At 44.4% G+C, this 26,156-nt stretch overlaps 1 protein-coding gene across 1 annotated transcript in view; it reads left to right on the plus strand.

Annotated features, from left to right (window-relative positions):
- The window catches only part of LOC145348262 (glycogen debranching enzyme-like), a 100,613-nt gene that overhangs the window by 63,573 nt on the left and 10,884 nt on the right, over positions 1 to 26,156 (plus strand). The window contains exons 22-29 of the mRNA XM_080196464.1: positions 1,911 to 2,047; positions 4,003 to 4,136; positions 10,787 to 10,962; positions 11,489 to 11,591; positions 13,271 to 13,496; positions 22,215 to 22,326; positions 22,449 to 22,584; positions 25,892 to 26,004. Of these exons, the coding sequence (XP_080052590.1) occupies positions 1,911 to 2,047; positions 4,003 to 4,136; positions 10,787 to 10,962; positions 11,489 to 11,591; positions 13,271 to 13,496; positions 22,215 to 22,326; positions 22,449 to 22,584; positions 25,892 to 26,004 (1,137 nt within the window). The remainder of the gene's footprint in view (positions 1 to 1,910; positions 2,048 to 4,002; positions 4,137 to 10,786; positions 10,963 to 11,488; positions 11,592 to 13,270; positions 13,497 to 22,214; positions 22,327 to 22,448; positions 22,585 to 25,891; positions 26,005 to 26,156) is intronic.

Below are 26,156 nucleotides of genomic sequence, written 5' to 3' on the forward strand. Positions count from 1 at the left end.
TACAATTTGCATTTCTAGATTTTTAAATGTGCTTCACCAGATTATGCACATCCACTTGATAAGAACCAAATTTAAAAATAGTTGGAGAAGCAGTGGGGTTGCCAGATGGCAGTAGTGCCACAGCTGGTTTAAAACAAAAAGCAGTTTAAAACCTGGGATGCTGGACGTTTCTTGGCTGCTCAGCTGATCAATATAGTATTTAAATAGCTACACGGATCCAGGAAAGTTCTGGGTTCAACCCCATGCTGAGTTGCGTGATTGTAGCCAGGCCTATTAATAGGAGCTGGTACTTGGATTCACAGTCCTTGAGATAGAATCATAGAATCTACAGTGCAGAAAGAGGCCATTTGGTCTATCGAGTTTGCACTGACAACAATTCCACCTAGGTCCTATCCCTGTTATATAAGTTTGCCTTCCTAATCCCCCTGATCCTAAGTGCCAATTTAGCATGGCCAATCAACCTAACCCGCACATCTTTGGACTGTGGGAGGAAACCGGAGTACCCGGAGGAAACTTACACAGACATGGAGAGAGTGTGCAAACTCCACACAGTCACCTGAGGCTGGAATTGAACATGGGTCCTTGGCCCTGGGAAGCAGGAGTGCTAACTACTGTGCCATTGTGCAGCACAAATTACAGAAGGCAGAACAATTAGCTAGAGTTTCTGTCTCTGGTTTCTGTTTAGCTGTCCATTTTGAAAGTGCGCATGTGTGGATAAGGTTGTGATTAGCCCTCTGACAGCTCACTGTTCAAACATACACTGAAGAGTAGTCACTGCTATTTGTTGTGCACAATAAATACCACACACAAGCACCAATGGGTGGAATTCACCCATCTGTGGACTAAGTCCTGTGGCAGGAACGGGAAAGTGGATTGTTTCCTGCCCTAGAAATCAGTGTGAAAACACCAGATCTTAAGCTCTGACCTCATTAATTATGGAACTGGATGCTTGTGCCTGATGGCACATGGTCTATCTTCCTATCTGGGTGCCATATTGAAAAGTTGTCCATCATCACTGATCCCCCCCCCTCCCCCCCCCCCCCCCCCCCTCTATCGTCCTCCTGCAAGTAAAAGTAGCTTTCTGGGAGTAGTGTTGAGGAAGATGGACTTCCTGAGAGAGGGTGGAGCTCAGAGGATTTTTTGAGGTTGGAACGTGGACCCCCTGCCAGGTAATCGAATCTGGAAAGGCCACCTGCAGATATTCCCTCACTATCCAACTGCCACTTCACTGCTGCAGTGTTCCAGAGTCTGGGGTTGCTGTTGGTTTCCACCCTGAACTCCAGAGGCGACCCCAGGCTAAGGTGAGTCCTCATACCTTCACGCCACGCCGTCACAAATGGGTTTTGCACTAGCATGTTTTCTCACTGACGTCACGGAGAATCTGACGCCAGTGGCCAGGCATCCACCTGTATCCCATTTGCAGGATGATTTTCATACCAGTCTCCAGTGGGTTTCCCGATTAGCCATGGTGGGCACCAGTGGAAGATCCCACTGTTAGTACACAAGGCGTAAAAATAATTTTTGGGCTGCCCATCAAATTCTCCATGCACACCACACATATGCATCAGGAAGGGCTTGGGGAAATTAATATCTTCAGCTGAAAGACTAATTGAGGGAAAGGGATTAAAAAACTGTAATATCTATCTGAAACACTGGATGGCACCAGTGTTCATAGATGAAATCACCATCAGCTTAAACTTGCACCTAATATTGCACCTTATTTCCACAGGTGGTTTATCATTAATCTATATTAAACTTAACTGACCTTAGGAATTTCAGGAAAGTATACTGGATGTTGTATATAGTTTGCAGAATTAATCAGTGGATGTGTTTTTTGATACAAATATAGAATTAACCTTATGAAAACCCTTCTATGGTGCATATTGACTAAGACTGTGTTCTTTATTTAGGGTTCATATCAGTACTTGCAAATATTAGACCTACAAATGATCTGGGACATCCTTTGTGTGAAAATCTGAGGGCTGGAGACTGGATGATGGACTACATTTCTAATCGTTTGATTGCACGTGGAGGCAAACTTGAAGAGGTAAGCATGGGAGTGATTTGTGTTCTGGCACTTAGACCCCATCTACCTTTCCTCCATTAAGACCCTTAAAACTCACCTACTCTGTTTTCTAAATCAGGCTTTTGGGCACTTGTGCATTGTGGAAAACAGAAGTTCTTCACGTCGCTTTAATAAAGTTTAACCCTTTGTAACCAAAGTATTGCGTGTACATTTGGAATCATTTTCTCCTAAGTGTAGCAATGAATCCTGAGTTAAAAAGCAAAAACATCGTGCACTTAACTTCTGGTTCTGCTTGTTGATTTTTATTTACAGAAATTCTACTCTGGTGCTAAAACTTAATCTCTCCGTATTTGCTGTAGGCTAGTTGATGCACTCTCACCTAAGTCAGAAGGCTCTGAGAAACCTAAACACATAATCTAGGCTGACACCTTAGTGCATTACAAAGGGAATGCTGGACTGTCAAATGTGGCACCTTTTAGATGAACCATTAAACCCTGCTGCATTCTCAGGTGGATGTTCCTCATTATTCCTTTCCTTAGAAGAGCATGGGCATTTCCCTTGACGCCCTAGCCAGTATTTATCTGTTAATAAAAATCATCAAGAAAGCACAGGTTATAAAGTCATTATCAGTTATTGCGTGGAGCTTGCTGTGCACAAATTGGGTGCTTTGATTCCTACATTCTAACAGTGATTAACTATCAATAGCGATTGCATATCAATCACTGGTTGTGGCGTATTCTGGACTTAGAAGTCTTTTATTCCTCAAACAGAAAAGTGTGCCTTGAATAGTGATTAACACTTCTGCCTCACAGCACCAGAGACCGGGGTTTGATTCCAGCCTTAGGTGATTGTATGGAGTTTGCACATTCTCCCCGCATCTGCATGGATTTCCTCCCACAGTCCAAAGATGTGCAGGTTAGGTGGATTGGCTGCGCTAAATTGCTTCTTAGCATCCCAAATATGTAGGTTAGAGGGGATTAGTAGGGTAAATATGTGAGATTACAGGTATAGGACAAGATTCTCTCTTGATGTGTCAATGCAGAATCAATTGGCCCCCTGTACTGTAGGGATTTCTATGATTTTACAAATGGGACCAAGCTGGGTGGTAGAAGGGCCTGTACGATTGGGTGCCAACAGTTAGGGTAGTGAGCCTGTCAGTTTCCTGTCTCCGCAGCCGCCTCCCATTCCATCGCCCCACACACCAAATGTTCCACTGAGGTCAGCTTCCATGTCTAAAGGCCAATTGAGGCCCTTCATTGGTAAATTAAGGGCAAATTATAGGATTCACCTGCCGCAGTGGAAAGGTCAGGGCGGGGGAAAATAGGTAAACCGCCAGTTACGTCCTGGTCTCCCTTTGCACGGATGTCAGCGGGAGCAGGCGTTGTCCTAATTAGGCACACTGCTCCAAGGTGTGCTCCAATCCCTCATTGGCGACAAGGGCTTTCCACCGTAAAAGCACCTTTTGACCTTCACACCCACTGCCCCAACCTGGACTGCCAAAGCGAGTCCACCCCACCTTCTGGATCTTCCTCTATGATAGCTGCTCTGGGGCCTGCTGTGGTGTCAGCAGTAACCACTGTTCCTGATGATGCTGCTAAGACTGGAGAGCTCCAACCCTCAGGTTGGCAACTCTTAAAATCAGGGCTCCCAGAAATGGCCTTGATGAGGCCATCACTGAATTTCTGGCTTCCTTGGCCATTAAATTCACCATCAAAACTTAAACTGAGCAAAAGAAAATTCCATGTTATAGAAGGTAATAATTTTAAACCGAGTGATTGCATTTTGAGATAGATCTAAACATATATTTTGACCACTATGTCACAAACCCTTGTTATTATTAGATTCTGATTTTTGGTAGTGATTTGTGATTAGAGAAAGTAAATCAACTTTTCAGGAACACTTATTACAGTGCTAGAAATCCAGTGCCTCATTTAATGGTGTACTTTTTTTTCTCCCCCCCCCCCCCCCCCCAACAGATAGGGAACTGGTTTGCAGCAATGTTTACTTATGTCAAAGGACTTCCCCGCTACCTTATCCCATGCTACTTTGATGCAGTGCTCGTAGGGGCATACACAACTCTTGTGGATATAACGTGGAACGAAATGTCAAGGTGCGTCTAATAAAGTGGGGACAAAAATATATTTAATGGTGAAGTGCTTCAGTGACTCAGAAGATTAGAATACTATTATTTCACCTCTAAAGCTTGCATAAAACAGTAGAAACTAGAGGCAGGAGTAGACCATTCTGCCCTTCGAGCCTGCTCTGCCATTCATTTTGATCATGGCTAGTCATCGAGTTCAGTATCCTGATTTTCCCCCCTTACCCACCCCCCATATCCCTTGATCCCTTTAGCCCCAAGAACTATATCTATTTTCTGCTTGAAATCAGACAACATTTTAGCCTCATAGTGAATTCCACACATTCACCACTCCTTGGGTGAAGACATTTCTCCTCACCTCAGTTCTAAAAGGTTCCTTTTATCCTCAAACTATGACCCCTAGTTATGGACTCACCCATCATTGGGAAAATTCTTTCTGAATCTACCCTGTCTAAACCTGTTAGAATTTTATAAATTTCTGAGATTCCCTCTTACTCTTCTAAACTCCAGTGAATATAAGAACATAAGAAATAGGAGCAGGAGAAGGCCATCTAGCCCTTAGAGCCTGCCCCGCCATTCAATAAGATCATGGCTGATCTGTCGTGGCTCAGTTCCACATTCCCGCCCTCTCCCCATAACCCTTAATCCCCTCGCTTATCAAAAACCCATCAACCCGCATCTTAAAAATATTTAGCGAGGTAGCCTCCACCACCTCAACGGGCAGAGAATTCCAGAGATTCACCACCCTTTGAGTGAAGAAGTTCCTCCTCAACTCCGTTCTAAACCGCCCCCCCTTTATCTTGAGGCTGTGCCCCCTAGTCCTACTGTCCTTTCTGAGCGGGAAGAGTCTCTCCACCTCTATCCTATCCATCCCATTCATCATCATATATGTCTCAATGAGATCTCCCCTCATTCTTCTAAACTCTAACGAGTACAAGCCTAGTTTATTCAGCCTCTCCTCATAGTTCGACCCCCTCAACTCCGGTATCAGCCTAGTAAACCTTCTCTGCACTCCCTCCAAGGCCAAAATATCCTTGCGTAAGTACGGTGACCAAAACTGCACACAGTACTCCAGCTGCGGCCTCACCAATGCCCTATACAGCCGCAGCAAGACCTCCCTACTTTTATATTCAATCCCCCTCGCTATGAAGGCCAGCATCCCATTCGCCTTCCTGACCACCTGCTGCACCTGCAGGCTGGGTTTTTGCGACTCATGCACAAGGACCCCGAGGTCCCTCTGCACCGTCGCCTGCTGCAGTTTTTTGCCACATAAGTAATAGTCCTTCCTACCATTATTCCTACCAAAGTGGACCACCTCGCACTTGCCAACATTAAATTCCATTTGCCATTTCCTGGCCCATTCGCCCAGCCTATCTAGATCCTTCTGCAGACTCTCCACACCCTCCGTGCAATTTGCCGTTCCACCAATCTTGGTGTCATCAGCAAATTTCGACACCATTCACTCGGTTCCCTCCTCCAGATCATCTATATAAATGGTAAATAGCTGAGGCCCCAGCACCGACCCCTGGGGCACTCCACTAGTCACCAACCGCCAATCCGAATAGCACCCATTAACCCCACTCTCTGCCTCTTATTTGACAACCAACCCTCTATCCACGCTAACACCCTACCCCCAACTCCATGCCCCCTTACCTTCTGCAATAACCTCTTGTGAGGTACGGAGAGTGGTGGGTTGGTTGGGGATGGTCAGCGTGGTTTTGTGGCGGGTGGGTCGTGCCTTGCTAGCCTTGTTGAGTTTTTTGGGGGGGGTGACCGGGGAGGTGGATGGGGGTAGGGCAGTTGACGTGGTGTGTATGGATTTTGGTGGGGCGTTTGGTGGGGTTCACCATGGTGGGCTTCTGCGGGGGGTGCGGATGTATGGGATTGAGGGTTGTCTGGGGGGTTGGATCGGGGGTTGGCTGGCGGGTGGGGGGCGGAGGGTGGTGGTTGGTGGTGGGTGTTCGTTGTGGAGTTCGGTTGCGAGTGGTGTGCCTCGGGGATCTGTTTTGGGGCCGCTGCTGTTTGTAATTTTTGTTGGTGATCTGGATGAGGGTATAGTTGGGTGGATTGGTGGATTTGCTGACGGCACCGGGGTCGGAGGTGTGGTGGATTGTGAGGAGGGGTGTCGTGGTTTGCGGGGAGACTTGGACGGGTTGCGGGGCTGGGCCGGGGGTTGGCGGATGGAGTTTGATGCGGAGAAGTGTGGGGTGGTTCACTTTGGTAGGAGTGGCGGATGTGTAGAGTGTAGGAGGACTTTGAATAGTGTGGATGAACAGAGGGATCTAGGTGTATGTGTACATAGATCCCTGAAAGTTGGGAATCAAGTAGATAAGGTTGTTAAGAAGGCATACGGTGTCTTGGCATTTATTGGTAGGGGGATTGAATTTAGGAGTCGCAGTGTCATGTTGCAACTGTACACAACTCTGGTGCGGCCGCACTTGGAGTACTGTGTGCAGTTCTGGTCCCCACATTACAGGAAGGATGTAGAGGCATTGGAGAGGGTGCAGAGCAGGTTTACCAGGATGTTGCCTGGTATGGAGGGGAGGTCCTATGAGGAGAGACTGAGGGATTTGAGGTTGTTTTCGTTAGAAAGAAGGTGGCTACGAGGGGACCTTATTGAAACATATAAGATGATTAGAGGTTTAGATAGGGTAGACAGTGATAGCCTTTTTCCTCGGATGGAGAAAGCTAGCACGAGGGGGCATGGCTTTAAATTAAGGGGGGTAGTTATAGGACGGATGTCAGGGGTAGGTTCTTTACCCAGAGGGTGGTGAGGGATTGGAATGCCCTGCCTGCTGCAGTTGTAAATGCGCCTAGTTTGGGGGCGTTTAAGAGATCCGTGGATAGGTTTATGGACGAAAAGGGATTGGTTTAGGTTAGTGGGTCATTGTTTTTTAACTGGTCGGCGCAACATCGTGGGCCGAAGGGCCTGTTCTGCGCTGTAGTGTTCTATGTTCTATGTACCTTGTCAAACGCCTTCTGAAAATCAAGAAAGACCACATCCACCGACTCTCCTCTATCCACCGCCCTAGACACATCCTCATAGAACTCCAATAAATTTGTCAGACACGACTTCCCCTTAACGAAACCGTGCTGCGTCTGCTCTATCAAGCAATTCCCCTCAAGATGCCTCACTATTTCCTCCTTGATGACGGATTCTAACATTTTGCCTACAACAGACGTTAAACTAACCGGCCTATAATTCCCCGCCTTTTGCCTGGCACCCTTCTTAAACAACGGCGTAACATTAGCCGCTTTCCAATCTTCCGGCACTTCCCCAGAATCCAGCGACGTCTAGAAAATAACCACCAAGGCATCCACTATCACCTCCGCCATTTCTTTCAGAACCCTCGGATGCATTCCATCCAGTCCTGGGGACTTGTCCACAATCAGTCCCTCCAGTCTGTCGAGCACCGCCTCTCTAGTAACAATAATGTCATTGAGACCCTGCAGTCCTACCACCTTTCCATCGCTAACACCCGGCAAATTATTCACGTCTTCTTCCGTGAAGACCGAAACAAAAAAGTTATTCAAGACCTCAGCCATTTCCCCATCCCCTACCACTAAGTCCCCCCTCCCATCCTCTTAAGGGTCCAATGTTCACCCTAGCCAGCCTCTTCCTTTTTATATATTTATAAAAACCCTTGCTATCCTTTTTTATATTAAGCGCTAGCCCAGCTTCATAGTTTCTCCTACCCTTCTTTATCAACTTCTTTGTCAATCTTTGTTGACATTTAAACCTCTCCCTATCCTCTTCTCGCCCACTACTCTTAGCTACTCTAAACGCCTCCGCTTTTAATTTAACACTTTCCTTCACCTCCTTCGTTATCCACGGCTTATTACCTCTCCTTCTACGGTCCTTTTTAACCATCGGAATAAATTTCTGCTGAGCACCAAGAAAGATCTCCTTAAAGATCCTCCACTACTCCTCAGCAGACCTACCTTCCAACGCGGTCCCCCAGTCAACATTCGCCAATTCTTCTCTCATCCTACCGTACTCCCCTCTGTTCAAACAAAGGACGCGTGTCCGGGAACCCACTTTCTCCTCCTCCATCTGCACCAGAAACTCCACCATACAATGATCACTCTCCCCAAGAGGATCCTTCACCGCACGGTCCCTAATTCTACCCACCTCATTACATAGCACCAGATCCAAGATAGCTCGCTCCCTCGTCAGCTCCAACACACACTGTTCAAGGAAACTATCCCGGCAGCATTCCAAGAACTCCTCCTCGAGCCCACCGTGTCCAACATGGGTCGACCAATCAATATGTAGATTGAAATCTTCCATAATTATGGCCATTCCATTCCTGCACGCCGCACTTATTAAATCCTAACCAACTTAGTCTCTCCTCATATGACAGATCTGCCAACCCAGGATTCAGCCTGGTAAACCTTCCCTGTACACCCTCTATAGCAAGGACATTCTTCCTCTGATAAGGACACCAAAACTGCATACAATACTCCAAGTGCGGCCTCACCAAGATCCTATGCAGTTGCAGCAAAACAACCCTATCCTTATACTCAAATCCTGTTGCTATAAAGGCCAGCACGCCATTTATCATCTTTATGCCTGCTGTACTTTCAGCGACTGATGCGCAAGAGCACCAAGGTCTCGCTGAGTATCCACCTCTCCCCGCAAACCACAGTAAAAATTCAGACTCTCAGCCTTGTGACTTCTGCCTCTCAATAATAGAAGTTCCCTCTTGCCTCGCAATTTCCTCCTTAATGACGGATTCTAACATTTTACCTACCACAGACGTTAAACTAACCGGCCTATAATTCCCTGCCTTTTGCCTGGCACCCTTCTTAAACAACGGCATAACATTAGCCATTTTCCAATCTTCCGGCACTTCCCCGGAATCCAGCGACGTCTGGAAAATAACCACCAAGGCATCCACTATCACCTCCGCCATTTCTTTCAGCACCCTCGGATGCATTCCATCCGGTCCTGGGGACTTGTCCACAATCAGCCCCTCCAGTCTGTCGAGCACTGCCTCTCTAGTAACAGTAATGTCATTAAGACCCTCCAGTCCTACCACCTTTCCGTCGCTAACACCTGGCAAATTATTCACGTCCTCCTCCATGAAGACAGACACAAAAATGTTATTCAATACCTAAGCCATATCCCCATCCCCTACCACTAGGTCCCCTTTCTCATCCTCTAAAGGACCAACGTTCACCTTAGCCAGCCTCTTCCTTTTTATATATTTATAAAAACTCTTGCTATCCTTTTTTATATTAAGCGCTAGCCCAGCTTCATAGTTTCTCCTACCCTTCTTTATCAACTTCTTTGTCAATCTTTGTTGACATTTAAACCTCTCCCAATCCTCTTCTCGCCCACTACTCTTAGCTACTCTAAATTCCTCCGCTTTTAATTTAACACTTTCCTTCACCTCCTTCGTTATCCACGGCTTATTACCTCTCCTCCTACGGTCCTTTTTGACCATCGGAATAAATTTCCGCTGAGCACCAAGAAAGATAATAAACTAGGCTTGTACTCGTTAGAGTTTAGAAGAATGAGGGGAGATCTCATTGAGACGTATAAGATGATGAATGGGATGGATAGGATAGAGGTGGAGAGACTCTTCCCGCTCAAAAAAGACAGTAGGACTAGGGGGCACAGCCTCAAGATAAAGGGGGGGCGGTTTAGAACGGAGTTGAGGAGGAACTTCTTCACTCAAAGGGTGGTGAATCTCTGGAATTCTCTGCCCGTTGAAGTAGTGGAGGCTGCCTCGCTAAATATTTTTAAGACGCGGGTTGATGGGTTTTTTATAAGAGAGGGGATTAAGGGTTATGGGGAGAGGGCGGGAATGTGGAACTGAGCCACGACAGATCAGCCATGATCTTATTGAATGGCGGGGCAGGCTCGAAGGGCTAGATGGCCTACTCCTGCTCCTATTTCTTATGTTCTTATGTTCTCTCATTGAACTGCTGGTTTTAGTGTCAGCAGCTCTAATGTCAGAAGCTCCACTGGGAACATTGGCCATTGCCAGTGTTATAATGGGGCCTTTTCCAATGATGGCTCCTGGTACTTACTGAAAGATAAGTGTGGGTGGGATAGGATTGAGTAGAGATGGGGATGAGGTTGTGAGCAAGGCAGAGGAAAGGGGAGCAAAGGTTTGAAGACCAGTGTGTGGGAGAGTGGTGCCAAGGAGGGATCAGTCCTCTGACCCATGCAAGAAGACCTGACTGCTTGATATGAGCTTCTCCTGAATCTCAGCAGTGACAGGATAAGACTCTGAAATGGGAATTAATTGCCCACTTTACTTGCCTTAATTGGCCCACTGGAGGGTGGGCTACCTGATGTGCCCCCAATCCCTATTGTTTATGTAATTGCAGCAGGGGCAGGGTGGGAGAATAGGCAGACTGGCCACTGGTTAGAGTTAAAGTGCCCTACTGCTTTCAAACCTGCAAACAGGATAAACATTAAATGAACCCATGGTTTTACCAGAGTGGCCCACTTGTTTAGCTAGTTGAGTGATTGATTACCAGCCATAATTTTGCTGATTGATCTTCAGATACGCTTAGCTTTTTTAATTTGGATGGTTTAGAAGAGTGGCGAGAGTTTGGGAAGAGTTGCAGAAGGTTAGAAGTGGACGCATTTATAAGATTGAAAAGTTTAATTTATTATTGCTAAGATTTCTACTGATTTCTTGTAGCTTTGTGCAAAATGGTTCAACGTTTGTGAAGCAACTTGCTCTGAGTTCACTGCAGATGTGTGGAGTGGGAAGACTTCCTTCTCTTCCAAAACTGTCCGGTTGCATAGAAGGTGTTCCAACTCGACAAAATTACATTACTGGTGAGAAGGAGCAGTGCTGCGTTTCCTTAGCGGCTGGTAAGCAGCAACCACTTTTCATCTTATTTCTTAGTTTAAACGTATTAAAAAAGGAATCATTACCTTTTCATGTCAGAATCACAGTAAACCTGAAACTTCCACACTTTGCTATCCCTTTGTAACTTGTCCCAACGTTTAAAAACACCTCCAAAAGAAAGAGGACTGTGTCATCAGAAAGAACTTTGTCTTCACATTTCAAGATTGATTCTGTATCTTCTGTACCAAAATGATTGTGCTTTTCAGCGTGACATTGACACTTTGTGTGAAGAGCAATAATCATTCAGCATTGTAATTTCATAGCAAACTTGTCATGAAATAAGTGTGATCAACTGCTTTTTGTAGAGATTTAAAGTGCTCTATATCCTGTATAACATGCAGCATTTGTACTTTACCTGTGACCAGGAAACCCCTCTAATATCACTGAATAATTTTCTCTTGCATTGTTTTGCTAAAAAGCCATTTACCTTTTTTATTCTATTTTTCAATTCTATCTCTTCTAATTGGGATTTTCAAATTTCTTATTAAGGGCTGCCACATTTTTCTGCTGGTTTGTTCCGCTGTTGGGGAAGAGATACGTTTATTTCTCTTAGAGGTCTAATGCTGATAACTGGACGCTATTTAGAGGCCAGGTAAGGAATGATCATGTCACAGAATCCAAGAAATGTCTGAGGCAATTTTCCTGGGCACATTGTGTGCACGTTGCGATTTTCCCCATTAGCACTGAAGGACACAGGAAGAGCTAGCACTATGCCCACAGTGGAACTGGCTACACTACAACCATTTTTCTGCTCTTCTCGGCATCCTCTGGTATCTTTGCTGATCACATCTGTCTCTTCTCCATCAAAATTATTTTTTCCCTGAAAGGAAACTGATATCCCACTTTGCACTCAGGCTACACACTTCAGTGTTTTTAACCAATGTATGGTGATTGATTCTGCATAAATCAAAGGAATGGCAAAATGCTTCTTTTAAGGTTTAAGCTATTCAGTGCTTGCTCTTGGCCTGAATGAATTTAATGGGGAGGTAATGGTGGAGTGTTGTCTTCATTGGACTAATAATACAGAGATCCAGAGCAATGCTTTGGGGACCTGCGTACAAGTCCCACCCTGGTCGATGATGAAATTTTAAATTCGATATATATCTGGAATTAAAAGTATAATGCTCATGAAACAATTGTCATTAAAAAAAAAAATCCGATTCACTCATGTCCTTTAGGGAAGGAAATCTGCCTTCCTTATCTGGTCTGGCCTACGTGCGATTCCAAACACAGAGGTAAGGTTGACTATTAAATGGCCTAGCAAGCCACTCAGTGCAAGGTAAATCAGGAATGGGCAATAAATGCTGGCCCAATCAGGTTTTCTTCCGGGATGGAGGGTGTGTTCTCGCTGACCTCTTGCTCAAAACGGGCATAGAATGCGTTGAGCTCACCAAGGAGGGGTGCATTAGAACTGGCAATTTTACCTGCCTTCATCTTGTAGCCTGTTAGGTCTTGCAGACTTTGCCATAGTCGGCAGGAGTCCGTGTAGCTAGCCTGGGATTCTAGCTATAATCGTGGCTTTCAAAAGTAATTATTCGAAGAAAAATTTTCAGAGCTATAGAGAAAAGGTGTGGGATTGAGACTAGCTGAATCGCTCTTACAGACGATCAGTACAAACACGTTGGGCCGAGTGGCCTCCTGTGCTGTAATTATTCTATCATTCCATGATTAGAATTTAGCGTCAGTGGAAGTAAAACTTGTGCTTTAACGCAAAATGTTGGTTGAATAGAATACACAAAATCTCAACTTTTTATGTTCTGCTGTAATATCCTTTAAAACAAATATATACAGCCACATCCCAAGAATTAATTTTTAAAATTATCAGTTTTACTTCTCTCTCCAGATGCTGCCAGGCTGGCTGAGGTTTTCCAGCATTCCTTGTTTTTATTTCAGATTTCCAGCTCTTGCAATATTTAGTTTTTCTTTCCAGAATACATTAGGCTTTAGTCATGAGAGCCTATTGTTCAACTCCAAATTCCTCATTGAACAGGAATTAGAGGTGGAGAATTTTCCCTTCCCGCCCACACGGGAATCCTAGCCGGCGGGGGATGGACCGTGCAAAAGATTCGTTGAACTAGGGCGGGATTTACCAGTTCTGGGGCAAGAGTGGTCAGAAAATCCTGCCCAAGATTTTCAAGTGATCTGTGTGTTAAAGTCAAATTTGAGACTTTATTTTGCAATTATATTGTCTTCTATGAATGTAAATTATTGATCTTTTTATCTCAAAAACCTGCAGTAATTTCAATTCGAAAATGTTTGATTTAATTACAGGAATATAATCCTTGCATTTGCCTCCACTCTACGGCATGGCCTAATTCCAAATCTACTCGGTAATGGGATATGTGCTCGATACAATTGTAGAGATGCTGTCTGGTGGTGGCTTCAGTGTATCCAGGATTACTGTATGAAAGTTGAGAAGGGAGTGAAAATTCTCAAATGTCCTGTATCGCGACTGTACCCTGATGACGATTCTCCACCTCTCGAATCAGGCACTGTGGTAATTGTTTACTTTGTTCTAGTAATTTGCAGCAATGTATAACTAACGCACAAATGACTTTCTCCTACAGTAGTGACAAATCCTTGTAATTACAAATGGCTTTTTCCCTTCTGCTAGTGGAGCATCAACGCCTGAGGATATTTGTTTTTGCAATTTTAGACCATTTTTTATTTGAACTTAGTTTCATTAAAAAGTTGTTTCCCTTGACACACGAGAAGAATTGCACAGAATATAGTAAGAGACCTGTCAACACCAGGTTAAAGTCCAACAGGTTTATTTGGAATCATGAGCTTTCGGAGCGCTGCTGCGTCATCAGGTGACTGGAAAGTTGGATTCACAAACACAGCATATACAGACAAAGACATAATTGCAAGATAATGGTTTGAATGCGAATCTTTTCAGGTAATTCATTCTTCATAGGCACAGAAAGTGCAAGTAGAGAGAGGAATGATCACAGGTTATAACGGTGTAAATTGTCTCAAGCCATGACGGTTAGTAGGATTTTGCAAGCCCAGGCCAAATGGTGGAGGTTACATGTAGTGTGACATGAACCTAAGATCCTGGTTGAGACTGTCCTTGTGCACCTAGGTAAGCAAGCAGGTGCAGCAGACAGTAAAGAAGGCAAATGGTATGTTGGCCTTCATCATGAGAGGTTTTGAGTTCAGGAAACAAGGGTGTGTGGTTGCAATTATACAAGTTTATTACCTAGAGTATTATGTGCCGTTTTGGTCTCCTTTTCCGAGGAGGGATGTTCTTGTTCTCGAGGGAGTGCAATGAAGGTTTACCAGGCTGATTCTGGGAATAGAGGGACTGATGTATGAGGAGAGATTGGCTAGGTTAGGATTGTTTTCACTGGAGTTCAGATGAATGAGGGGGGATCGCATAAAGACTTAGAAAATTCTAACAGGCTAGAGGTAGAAAGAATATTCCTGATAATGGGGGAGTCCAGAACCAGAGGTCACAGCCTGAGGATTCAGGGTAGGCCATTTAGAACAGAGGTGAGGAAACATTTTTTCACCCAAAGGGTAATGAGTCTGTGTAATTCATTACCATAGGAAGTAGTTAATGCCAAAATATTAAATGTATTCAAGTCATGGCTAAATATAGTACTTGGGGAGAATGGGATCAAAGGTTATGAGGAGAAAGCAGGATTAGGCAATTGAGTTGGATGATCAGCCATGATCGTGATGAACGACGGAGCAGGCTCGAATGGGCCAAGTGACCACCTCCCGCTCCCATCTTCTATGTTTCTATGTCCTCATTCATGCGGAACTTGGCTATCAGTTTCTGCTCGGTGATTCTGCGTTGTCATGAATCTTGAAGGCCACCTTGGAGAACACTTACCTGAAGATCAGAGGCTGAATGCCCTTAACTGCTGAAGTGTTCCCTCATTGGAAAGGAACACTCCTGCCTAGCGAGTGTCCATTTATCTATTGATGAACAGATTACAAATAAACCTATTGGACTTTTAATCTGATGTTATAGGACTTCTTACTGTGCCCACCCCAGTTCAATGCTGGCATCACCACATCATTGAACAGAATAGTATAACATTTACTGTTTGGCAGCCCAGGAATAACTTGGCTTTGCAACAACTGCCTGTGGTGATGTTGTGTTGTTATGATTGCAAGGACAAACGTTTAGCTCTGTCCAGTTTGCCCCCACCCTTCTTTTCATTTTCCCTCTTACAAAATGCAAAAAAAGGAGGAAAATTAGGTTAAATTTGTTCTGAAGTATCCTTTTTATTTTAAACAAGAATTATTAGTTTTCTGAATCCATTAACCAATAAAAGCAGCAGCAGCTATTAAAGCTGCATGGTGAATAGCATCGCACTGTGGTGAAGGCACTTTTCTGTACTTCTCAACAACAACAACTCTGGTATCTATGTAATAAAATGTTTCAATGTACTTTGATTGCATTATAAAATTAATTGTGACGCCAATACAGAAAAGGAGACATTAGTACCGTTAACCAAACGTTTGGCCAAAGATTAGGGTTTTAAGGAGCGTATTAAAGGAGGAAAGTGAGGTAGAGAAGTTTCGAGATAGAATTCCAGAACTTAGAGCCTGGGCAACTGAAGGTATAGTCACCTACGATGGAGTCATTAAAATCGCGGAAGCTTAAGAGGCTGGAATTTGTGAAGTGCGTACACCTCTGATAATTGTAAGGCTGGAGGAACTTAGAGGTTAGGGGGGGTGGGGAGGAGGAGGTGGGCTTAGGCCACAGATTTGAAAACAAATATGTGAATTTTACAATTGGGGCATTGCTTAACGTAAGCCAATGGGGACCAGCGAGCGCAGCAGTGATGGGTCAACAGAATATAATGTGTGATAAGACACAGCAACAGAGGTTAGAATAGCCTTGTGTTTTCAGGGGGTAGGATGCAGGCGGCTGGTGTTTTGATTTGAGTTGCAGTCTAATTAGGGTTCTGTAGGGTTTGACTATTTTCCTATGAAAACTACTTTGGACTGTAGTTGATAAAAGCCATTCTTGTTTAGTCACAGATCTATGCATCTCTGTAACTATATGACATTGTACTCCTTCCCTCCAGATCAGTTGCTTCATCATCTGACATTATATCATAGTTGCATCAGTAGCTGCTTCTGATGTTAACTATTTACTCTACAGCTGGCCAAGAGGTTGTTCAGAGCCGAGACTGGAGATAACAAAAGCACCGATGAGGGGTTTTAGCAGTGGAAGTGCTGATATGGAACAAAGTCAAGTAATGTTAGGGAAGTGGTGGTAGATTGCCTCGGTGATGAGATCCCAGATCTGTGGTTGAAATGTGACTCTGAGATTACTAGAAGTCTGCCCCAGACTCAAGGGCATAATTCAAAGATTATGGGTGGAATTTTTCCAAGTATCGGCAAAAGCTGATGGTGAGCACAAAGGCGGCGTCGAAGCCACCAGCTCTTTTCTCCGCTATATCGTTAGGGACGTAGGAAAAAAAGGCAAAGGTTGGGCCCCGCTGGAGCCAGTCCCACAAGCAACATTGTTTTTTGAAGATTGGAACATCATTTTTAAAGGCAGCCCCTATACACATGCATACACACACCCTGTGTCCACCCTTCCAGCATTGTTCCCTGGCACTGCAAGGCACCTCCCCACCCCGAGTGATGCACGAACTTCTCTGAGAAGTCTGTTCACCAGGTGCACACTTTGGGAGACCAGTTGTGATGCACACCAGTCTGTCTTCATACTGACGTGAATGGACTTTCTTATGGGGTGGGGAGGGGATGATTCAGGTGTGTGTGCCTGATAATAGTAAGCTAACATATAGAATTAATGTTCCTGATATTGTCATGTGTTTCGCAAAGTTCATTACTGCAGTGGGGAGGGGACAATTGCATCATACTTTTATGTCAAGTGGAAGCACGTTTTAGACGTTGCGCATGACTTTCCCCCTTGTCAAACCCATCCGACAAAAGCGAGAGTTGAAATTCCCAGCCTCTGGTTTTGATCTTCCCAATACTTAATTTGATGAAATTTCTCTTCATTCAGTGCAGGGTATCAGGCAAGCAGCCTCATCATTTAGAGGCAATGGAGGATTTGAAAGAGGTGGTGGTGAGGTAATGCTGGGTGCCCTTGCCATGCATTTAGAAACTGAAGGGGCAATTCTCCCATCGTGACCCGCAAATTTTCTGGCAGGTCCAGTCCAGAGAATTGTGTGTCGGCCTTTTCATGGGATTCGCGCATATATTCCTGATGCGTGCGCGACTCCAGAGCCAGGCAATAGGCGCAGTTGGGACTGCACTGGAAATGGGTGGAAAGAGAGGTAAGTGATTTTAATCTGTTTTAAATATATTTCAAATGTAGTTTAACTGTCATTATCGGGCCCAGAACTTGCAGGCCTGATAGCATCCCCCACCCTGCCAGGACTGCTTCACTCCGGTGGGATTTAGAGTAGCTCCCCACGTTTGGGAAACCCTGCTGGAGCGAAGGGGGGGGACAATCAATTCCCCCCCCCCCCCCCCCCCAACCCCCCGGGAGTAGAGTGGCAGTGAGGTGGTGCCCCTGGGCATGGGCACCATGGCAGTGCCAGGCTGTGCCCCTGGCAGTACCCAAGGGCAAAGTGCCCGTGCCCAGGGGCCACCTTAGCACTGCCCCTAGGGCATTGGGCAGGGCCTATTGTGGGCAGGACCTAGGAGCAATTTTGGGCAGGTGGGGTGGGGGGGGGGGGGGGGGGCTCTGCCAGTCTGTATGGGAATCGGTTTGGGCTGAAGGGAGGCCAGCGATCGGGGTGGGTTGGAGTCAAGGTTCATCTTTAAGTGGGGGGGGGGGGTGTCTGCTGTAGTGGCAGGAGGGTGGTGGGTGGATCGCCTCTGCTGGGTGCGGGGGGTGCTGGACATCGGGCCAGGGGGTCATGGTCGGGGCTGGCCCGGGAATTGTCGTGGGCGCCATGATCGGGGGGGCGCTGGAGGAGCAGCACTTGCGGGGGTCCTGGACTGGCCAGCAAACGGGGAGACTGACAGATCGGGGCCACTGCGCAGGCACAGAGATCTAGAGCTGTCAGCCTCTGACATTAATAGGCCCCATACCTGGGTTTTTAATGATACTTGCGATTGTGACCCCTGAATTGCGCAGAGTGTGGAGATTCGTGTCTGAAGTTGCACTGAAAAAATAGTCATGATCTAGACCAGCTTTCTTGCAATTCAGCACTTTTGGGAGTATTGCCCCCTGACGTTGTGCTTTATGATGCTTTCACCAAGAGGCAACTTGTAAATGAGAAATAGGAGTGGGCCAAGGATAGATTCTTGCAAAACACCAGAGATGTCTGTGCAAGAGCAGAAAGAGAAGCCATTGACGTGGATAAGGAGCGATCAATAAGTGAAAAGTGGGGAAAGGTGATGAGGGCCAATGTTCCTCACTGGGAATTAGTTAATATATAAAACATGAGAAATCCACATTTTTATGCATCTTGTGAGGTGCTGCGAGATCCACATGTTGCTTTTTCTTAGTGTGTGATGGACATTGACACACAGCAGAAAAATGTTATTGATTTAGCACGTGCAGGCTCACCTTATGATTCACTGTCGCAGTGCTTTCACTAGCATGGGTGACATGGTGACACAATGGTTAGCACTGCTGCCTCAATGCCCGGGATCCAGGTTTGATTCCAGGCTTGAGTCACTGTCTACGTGGAGTTTGCATGTGTCCTCCGGGTGCTCCGGTTTCCTCCCACAGTCCAAAAGACATGCTGGTTAGGTGGATTGGCCACGCTAAATTCTCTGTGTACCTGGACAGGCGTCAGATTGTGGTGACTTGGATTCTCACAGTAACTTCATTGCAGTGTTAATGTAAGCCTATTTATGACACTAATAAATAAACTTTAAACTCATGTGAGTAATCACTTTATTGACAAAAGATTCCACCACTGGGGGTCAAATCTGGCAATCTTCTAGTCCCGGTCAGTTGGCCATAACCTTCTAGTTAGACTTAGCAGAAATACAAATAGGCCAGGGCAACTCCAGAAAGGTCAATATTGTAATGATTGATTAGTTCAAGATTCCCATCCAACTCTGTTGCTTTAAAGCTGAACTCAAGTTCTTGCTCATGCAAGTTTGAACACAATGTAAAAAATGTCAGAGCAAGAAGTAAGCATAAACAATGTGAGAAATATTGTGATATTCTCATGAGTCAGACGATGATAGGAATCATCTTAAACATGCTTTTGAGCAAATTCCATTTTGGCCTTTCTGTTTTAACGTTATTAATCTTTTCTTGTCTTGAATCAAAGTGAAGCAGATAGAAACAAAATCCTCTTACGAGAAAAGTACCACCTCTTAAACTCTGATTCTATTATTAATTCTGACCTAAGAAGAGATTAGATTAGCATACACAGTATTTTGCCTTTATCTTAGTTTGACAAACGGCAGTCTGCATAAAATGTGTCTACATGTTTGTCCAAGATATGCAATACTGTTCTTCCATATTGGCTTGAACTTTGCAGTAAAAGTAACTGAATAAATTGTATGACAGCTTCTGGCAGCTGCGTCTGTGCAATTAAACCTGTAAGTCAGGAAGCTGCTATCAAGCCTTGCGCCCTCCTTCAGAAGCTTCACTACACTGTTACCTTGCTTTCAGTGCCATTTAAATACATGGAACAATGTGAAATGACTGTGTGTTTACCCACGAACTGGCAAACCACCATTGACTAAAAGAACTGCCAAGAAATTGGCACAGGGTAAAGACTCAGCAGTTTGTTTATTCATTAGTATCACAAGTAGGTTTACATTAACATGGACAGCATGGTGGCACAGTGGTTAGATTTGATTTATTATTGTCGCATGTATTAGTATACAGTGGAAGGTATTGTTGCATGCCAAACAAACACAGCATACTGTACATAAGAAAAGAGAGGAGACCGTGCAGAATTTAGTATTACTGGTGTAGCTAGGGTGTAGAGAAAGGTCAACTTAATGCGAGGTAAGTCCGTTCAGAATTCTGATGGCAGCAGGGAAGAAGCTGTTCTTGAGTTGGTTGGTACGTGTCTTCAGACTTTTGTATCTTCTGGATGGAAGAAGGTGGAAGAGAGATGCATTGTGTCCTTAATTATGCTGGTTGTTTTTCCGAGGTAGCGGGAAGTATGGACAGCGCCATTGGATGGAAGGCTTGTTTGAGTGCTGGACTGGGCTTCGTTCACAACCCTTTGTAGATTCTTGCAGTCTTGGACAGAGCAGCAGCCATACCAAGCTGTGATACAGCCAGAAAGAATGTTTTCTACAGTGCATCTGTAAAGTTGGTGAGAGTCTAGCAGACATGCCAAATTTCCTTAGTCCTCTGAGAAAGTAGAGGCATTGATGGGATTTCTTAACTATATCTTTGGCATGTAGATATCAGTAAAAAGTCTGACAACACCAGGTTTTAGTCCAACCTATTTATTTGATAATATACTCATAAGCTTTCGGGGTTAGCCCCTTCGTCAGGTGAATGGAGAGTTCTGGCCTCAGACAGAGCATATAAAGCACAGACAGTTTAGAGATTACTGATTAGAATGCGAATCCTTACACCTAACCTGCTGTTCAAGACCTGAAGTGGCTGATAATGTGAGTGGAAGGAGCACTGATCACAGTTTAAAGAGATGTGTATTGTCTCCAGACAGTACAGTAAGTGAGGTTTTGCAAACCCAGGCAAGTCACGGGGGTTACAGATAGTGCGACATGAACCCAAGATCCCTGTTGAGACCGTCCTCATGTGTGCGGAACTTGGCTATCAGTCTCTGTTCAGCGACTCTGCGCTGTCGTGTGTTGTGAAGGCCGCCTTGGAGAATGCTTACCCGAAGGTCAGAGGCTGAATGCCCGTGACCACTGAAGTGTTCGCCAACAGGAAGGGAACAGTCTTGCCTGGTGACTGTCGAGCGATGTTCATTCATCCGTTGTCGTAGCGTCTGCATGGTCTCCCCAATGTACCATGCTTCGGGACATCCTTTCTTGGTTGGACTAAAACCTGGTGTTGTCAGACTTTTTACTGTGTTTACGCCAGTCCAACGCCGGCATACCCACATCATGTAGATATCAGGACAGGTGTTGGTGATCTGGACACACACAAACTTGAAGCTCGGAACCATTTCTATTTCATTGCCATTGATGTAGACAGGGGCATGTCTTCCACTACGCTTTCTGAAGTCAATGAGTATCGCCCTTGTTTCATCGACATTGAGGGAGAGATTATTGTCATTGCACCATTTCACCAAATTCTCTATCTCTTTCCTGTGTTATGTCTCATCATTGTTTGCTGATATTATCAGCAAACTTGAAAATCGAATTAGAGGGGAATTTGGCCACACAGTCAGTGGTGTGTAAGGGGTATAGTAAGGGGCTGAGGACACAGCCTTGTAGGGCACCCGTGTTGAGAATGATCATGGAGAAGGTGTTGCCAATCCTTACTGATTGCAGTCTGAGTTAGGAAGTTCAGGATCCAGTCGCAGAGGGAGAAGCCATCAACCAGCTGATGGCGGCACAACCAATGTACACTGCAAATCCAACAGGCAATATTTTTGAGAAGGGAAAGAAAAGTCCAGGCTAAAAATGCTCAGATCAGATGCAGTAGGTGAGGTTCAATGGGAGAAGGATGAAGCGGGAGAAGTGAAAATCAGTGATTTGTGTGTCAGATTTGTTAATAGTGTTGACGCTAGTAGGAGCTCTCCAAAGCAACTCAGAGAAACTGAGAGAAGAGCACTACAAGGGCAGGGCCAGATGTTGCCTGTGCCTTGGTACTAGTGTGGGGCAAAGAAGAGGCGCTTGTGGCCCTATTTACTGTTTCTGTGATGTCACTTGGAGTCGCAATCCACCGTTGGAGAACAATGCTGTAGATAATTTGGCACTGAATAAACTACTATAACATACTTCCTAGTCGGAAGTGTCTCAGTAAGGATTCTTCAGTATTGTTGATTTAAGAAGAGACATAGTTAGTTAACCTGTTTGCATAGGTCTCAGATTCTCTGTAAAATGGTCCACAGTTTGATTTTTCATTACTGCAAGTTCCATTGCAGAAGTCCACAGAAAATTAATGGACTAACTCCTAGCTAGTGTCATTCATTTGGCACTACCACTGGGCCATTGATGTCTGTTGTTGGGTATTTGTTTAAAGTGGGGTCCAAGAGTTGGCCATTAACAAGAAATTAGAAGGAAAAAGTCATTATGAAATAATTTAACTTAGCAAACATTTATTTATTTTAAATATTCCAATTAATACATTTTGGGATATGTTTCAAACCAGAGTCAGCCCCTACATGATATAATTCAGGAGGTCATGCAGCGCCATATGGAAGGCATACAGTACAGAGAAAGAAATGCTGGTCGTCACATGGATTCACACATGAAAGATGAAGGTAATTGTCCGCTATCTCTAATTCCTCTCTCGACTTACCAGCAATAATTCAAGTAATTTTTAAAATGAACAGTCAGTGATGGGGCATTGTACGTAACATGATTGGTTTTATTTCCTTTGAAGGTTTCAACGTTTCCGTAGGAGTGGACCCAGAGACAGGCTTTGTGTTTGGAGGACAGCGATACAACTGCGGCACTTGGATGGACAAAATGGGGGAGAGTGACATAGCTCAAAACAGAGGAATTCCAGCTACGCCAAGGTAAACGTCTAAGTGAAATGAGATTGAAGATGTGGAGCTTCAACTCGTGGGTGGCGTTATTTTTAATTGTATTTTTTTTCCCTGCAGTCACTTTTGTGAAACCACTGAAATTGTAAATTAATTCCTTAAAACTCAATTTGTTACATAAAAGAATTTACACAGTAATTAAAGTAAGAGTTGCCACGAAGATTTTCTGCACAAACATGTGTTGGCAAATGTTATATGTGAAGAATCAAGCTGTAGTGACAGAAAGTTATCTCTCCTGTATGATATTTGAGTTGGTTAGATTAACTCGATTGTGTTTGCTTTCCGTCAGAGGCTGCTTCAATAAATCACCATGTTGAGCAGGTATTTGACTCCAAATATTATTTGATATAAAGGAGAGAGGAACAGATGTTTCTCCCCTATCTCCCTACATGTACTTATTACATTCACCTAGTCCCTGAGACCCACTCCCTGCTCTTCAACCATGTTTACACTAAATTGCTGACCAATAACTTCCATTCTTCAACTTCAGCTAGCTGTAAGTAGCTTCCTCTCTGAATACTGTTGCCATGTCTTTCAAATCTACCACCGCGATTCCCTTCCTCGGTGAGTTTCACCTTTTACCCTTATGTTCTTGCAAGCTGCTGCTCTTTGTAATCTTTCTTTCCTGACCAAACACCTTGAGGTATTGTCACCTCCTAATTCTTCATATCTTTCCTGCAACTCCATGTCTGGACCATTCCAGTCAAGTTTTCTGCCCTTGCCACAGTGGTGAAACGTTGCTTATCAAAGTTACAGTGATGCCTAATGTGACTGTGGTATAATAGTGGATTACAGCCTCCCTCATTTATCTCAAGCTGTGTGCAGCCTTTGACACAGTTGACCACAATCCTCCTTCAGTGGCAATCATGAAAAGGGGGACTGCTGTTGCTTAACTACTCTTATTTTCTGACTATAACTGGAAGGATCTCCTACACCATTCCTCTGGACCCCTCCTTATCTACCCTGATCCCTTTTTTCTCATTAGATGCTACCCCTTGACATAATTCAAAACGCTGCCAGAATTCACATGTAAGCTGACGCCCAGTTCTGCTTCTCCACTTCACTGAAAAACACTGGGGAATACTGAAGACGTTCAGTATTCTGCAATCTCGTTCATAGAAGCATAGAAACTAAAAGCAGGAGTAGGCCATTCAGCCCTTTGAGCCTGCTGTGCCATTCAGTTTGATCATGGCTGGTCATCAGATTCAATATCCTGATCCCCCTTCTTCCCCATAACTCTTGATCCCCTTGGCCCCAGAGCTATATCTAATTTCTTGTTGAAATCATACAACATTTTGGCCTCAACTACATTCTGTGGTAGTGAATTCCACACATTCACCACCCATCCGGTGACGAAATTCCTCCTCATTTCTGTTCTAAAAGGTTTATCCCTTATCTTCAAACTATGACTTCCCCACCATTGGTAACATTCTTTCTGAATCTACCCTGTCTAACCCTGTTGGAATTTTATAAGTTTCTATGAGATCTTCTCTCTCACTTCTAAATTCCAGTGAATACAATCCTAACCAACTTAATCTCTCCTCATATGACAGACCTACCATCCCAGGAATCAGCCTGGTAAACCTTCGCTGTACTCTCTTCTATAGCAAGGACATCCTTCCTCAGATAAGGACACCAAAACTGCACACAATACACCAGGTGTGGCCTCACCAACGCCCTATACAATTGCAGCAAAAAATCCCTATCCTTAAGCTCAAATTCTCTTGCTATGAAGACCAGTATACCGTTTGTCTTTTTTCTGCCTGCTGTACCTATGTGCTTATTTTCAGCAACTAATGCACAAGGACACCAAGTTCTCACCGAGTATCTACTGCTCTCAATTTACATCATTCAAGTAACAATCTGTCTTCCTGTTACTGCTACCAAAGATGACCTCAAATTTATCCACATTATACTGCATCTGCCATGCATATGCCCACACACTCAGCCTGTCCAAATCACACTGAAGCATTCTGCATCCTCCTCACAGCTTACCCAACTTTATATCATCTGCAGATTTGGAGATAATAGATTCAGGTCCCTCTTCCAAATCGTTAATATACAGTGTGAACACTTGTGGTCCTATCACAGATTCATGCGGAACCCCACTAGCTAGTGACTGCCAATCAGAAAAAGGCCCATTTATGCTTCCTATCTGCTAACCAGCTTTCTATCTATCTCAAGACATTATCTGTAATTCCATGTGCTTTAACTTTATGTAATAGTCTGTTACATGAGACCTTATCGAAGCCTTCTTTAAGTCTAAATAAACCACATCTATTGGTTCTCCTTGCTCAACTCTACTAGTTACATCCTCAAAGAATTCTAATAGCTTCGTCAAGCAGGTCTGACTTGTACTGTAGTCAAGCAAGGCCTGTGCCAACTGCACTATATGTGGAGTTAACACTGTTAGAGTGGCCCTCATGGGCTGTCCCTCGATTCGAGGATGGCATTTATTCAAGGTTGTGAGTTCCTTTGGTGGATCTTCATGTGACTGAGCAAGCTGATTCTTGGCCTGCAGATCTTTGACCATGTGCAGGACGTCCCATGAGGTTGTAGAATATGGTGCACAGGAATTGTTTCCTTTCCTTTTCTTCCTCTACTTCATCATTAAGGCATTTGGATTCGAAGCACGATACAGTTTTATGGACAAATTTTATTGCTATTTTGGACGATCAGTAGCAAGAATGTCCCGGTCATTAGTGTCAATGCTGCCATGCTTTGAGGAGAGCATCAGACTGCCTTTGAAGTGTTTTCTATATCCACCCCTGGAATGCAGGCCATTTTGAGAATTGGGTAATACGTAATAAGCAAGATGCTCTTTGACCATCTGGACAGTGTCCATTGTCATTGACTTTGACTTTGAAGGAGTTTTGCCTGAATGCTTTTGAACATGGCCTTAAGAAGGACACTAGCATTTATTCAATGGTCTTCTCAGTGAATCTGGAGGATGCGCTGGAGACATCACTGGTGGAATTTCTCTAGCATTGTTATGTGTCGCTGAGGTACTGTTGCAATACAATACAATACAATACTTTTGTAAGTCTTTGTTGTCAAACCCTCACTGCTGTGATTTTTAGGAGACCGAGTTGATGGCTGGGCCTTTGAACAAACTTCTGATTATCCTTCAGAATCCCTCCTTTCTATCCTCTTGAAGCCTTTCGAGGGATTTTTTTGTGTTAAAGTCATTACATAAATACAGTTTGTTATATTTTCTCCAAGAATCTTTATCGTGCATGGTAATATCCAATCTCTGAAATAACCTGTATTTACTTTTCAGAGATGGATCTGCAGTTGAAATTGTTGGCCTCAGTAAATCAACTATTCGGTGGTTGATGGATCTATACAAAAATTCCAAATTCCCTTACAGTGGAGTCAAGGCTAAGGAAGCTGGTGAGAACATTAATCTCTATACATGGTTTACCATTATTAAATTAGGCCATGTCAGTTGTGGCTGCTAGATTGCTTGAAATTTTCAAAAATGTCAACATTTTGTGGTGAAAAGAATACCAAGAAGCTGCATTCACCCAGGCAAGTGGAGAGTT

Source organism: Carcharhinus amblyrhynchos, chromosome 9 (genome assembly GCF_965287045.1).
Source record: "Carcharhinus amblyrhynchos chromosome 9, sCarAmb.v2.hapA, whole genome shotgun sequence".
NCBI classification, from domain to species: domain Eukaryota; kingdom Metazoa; phylum Chordata; class Chondrichthyes; order Carcharhiniformes; family Carcharhinidae; genus Carcharhinus; species Carcharhinus amblyrhynchos.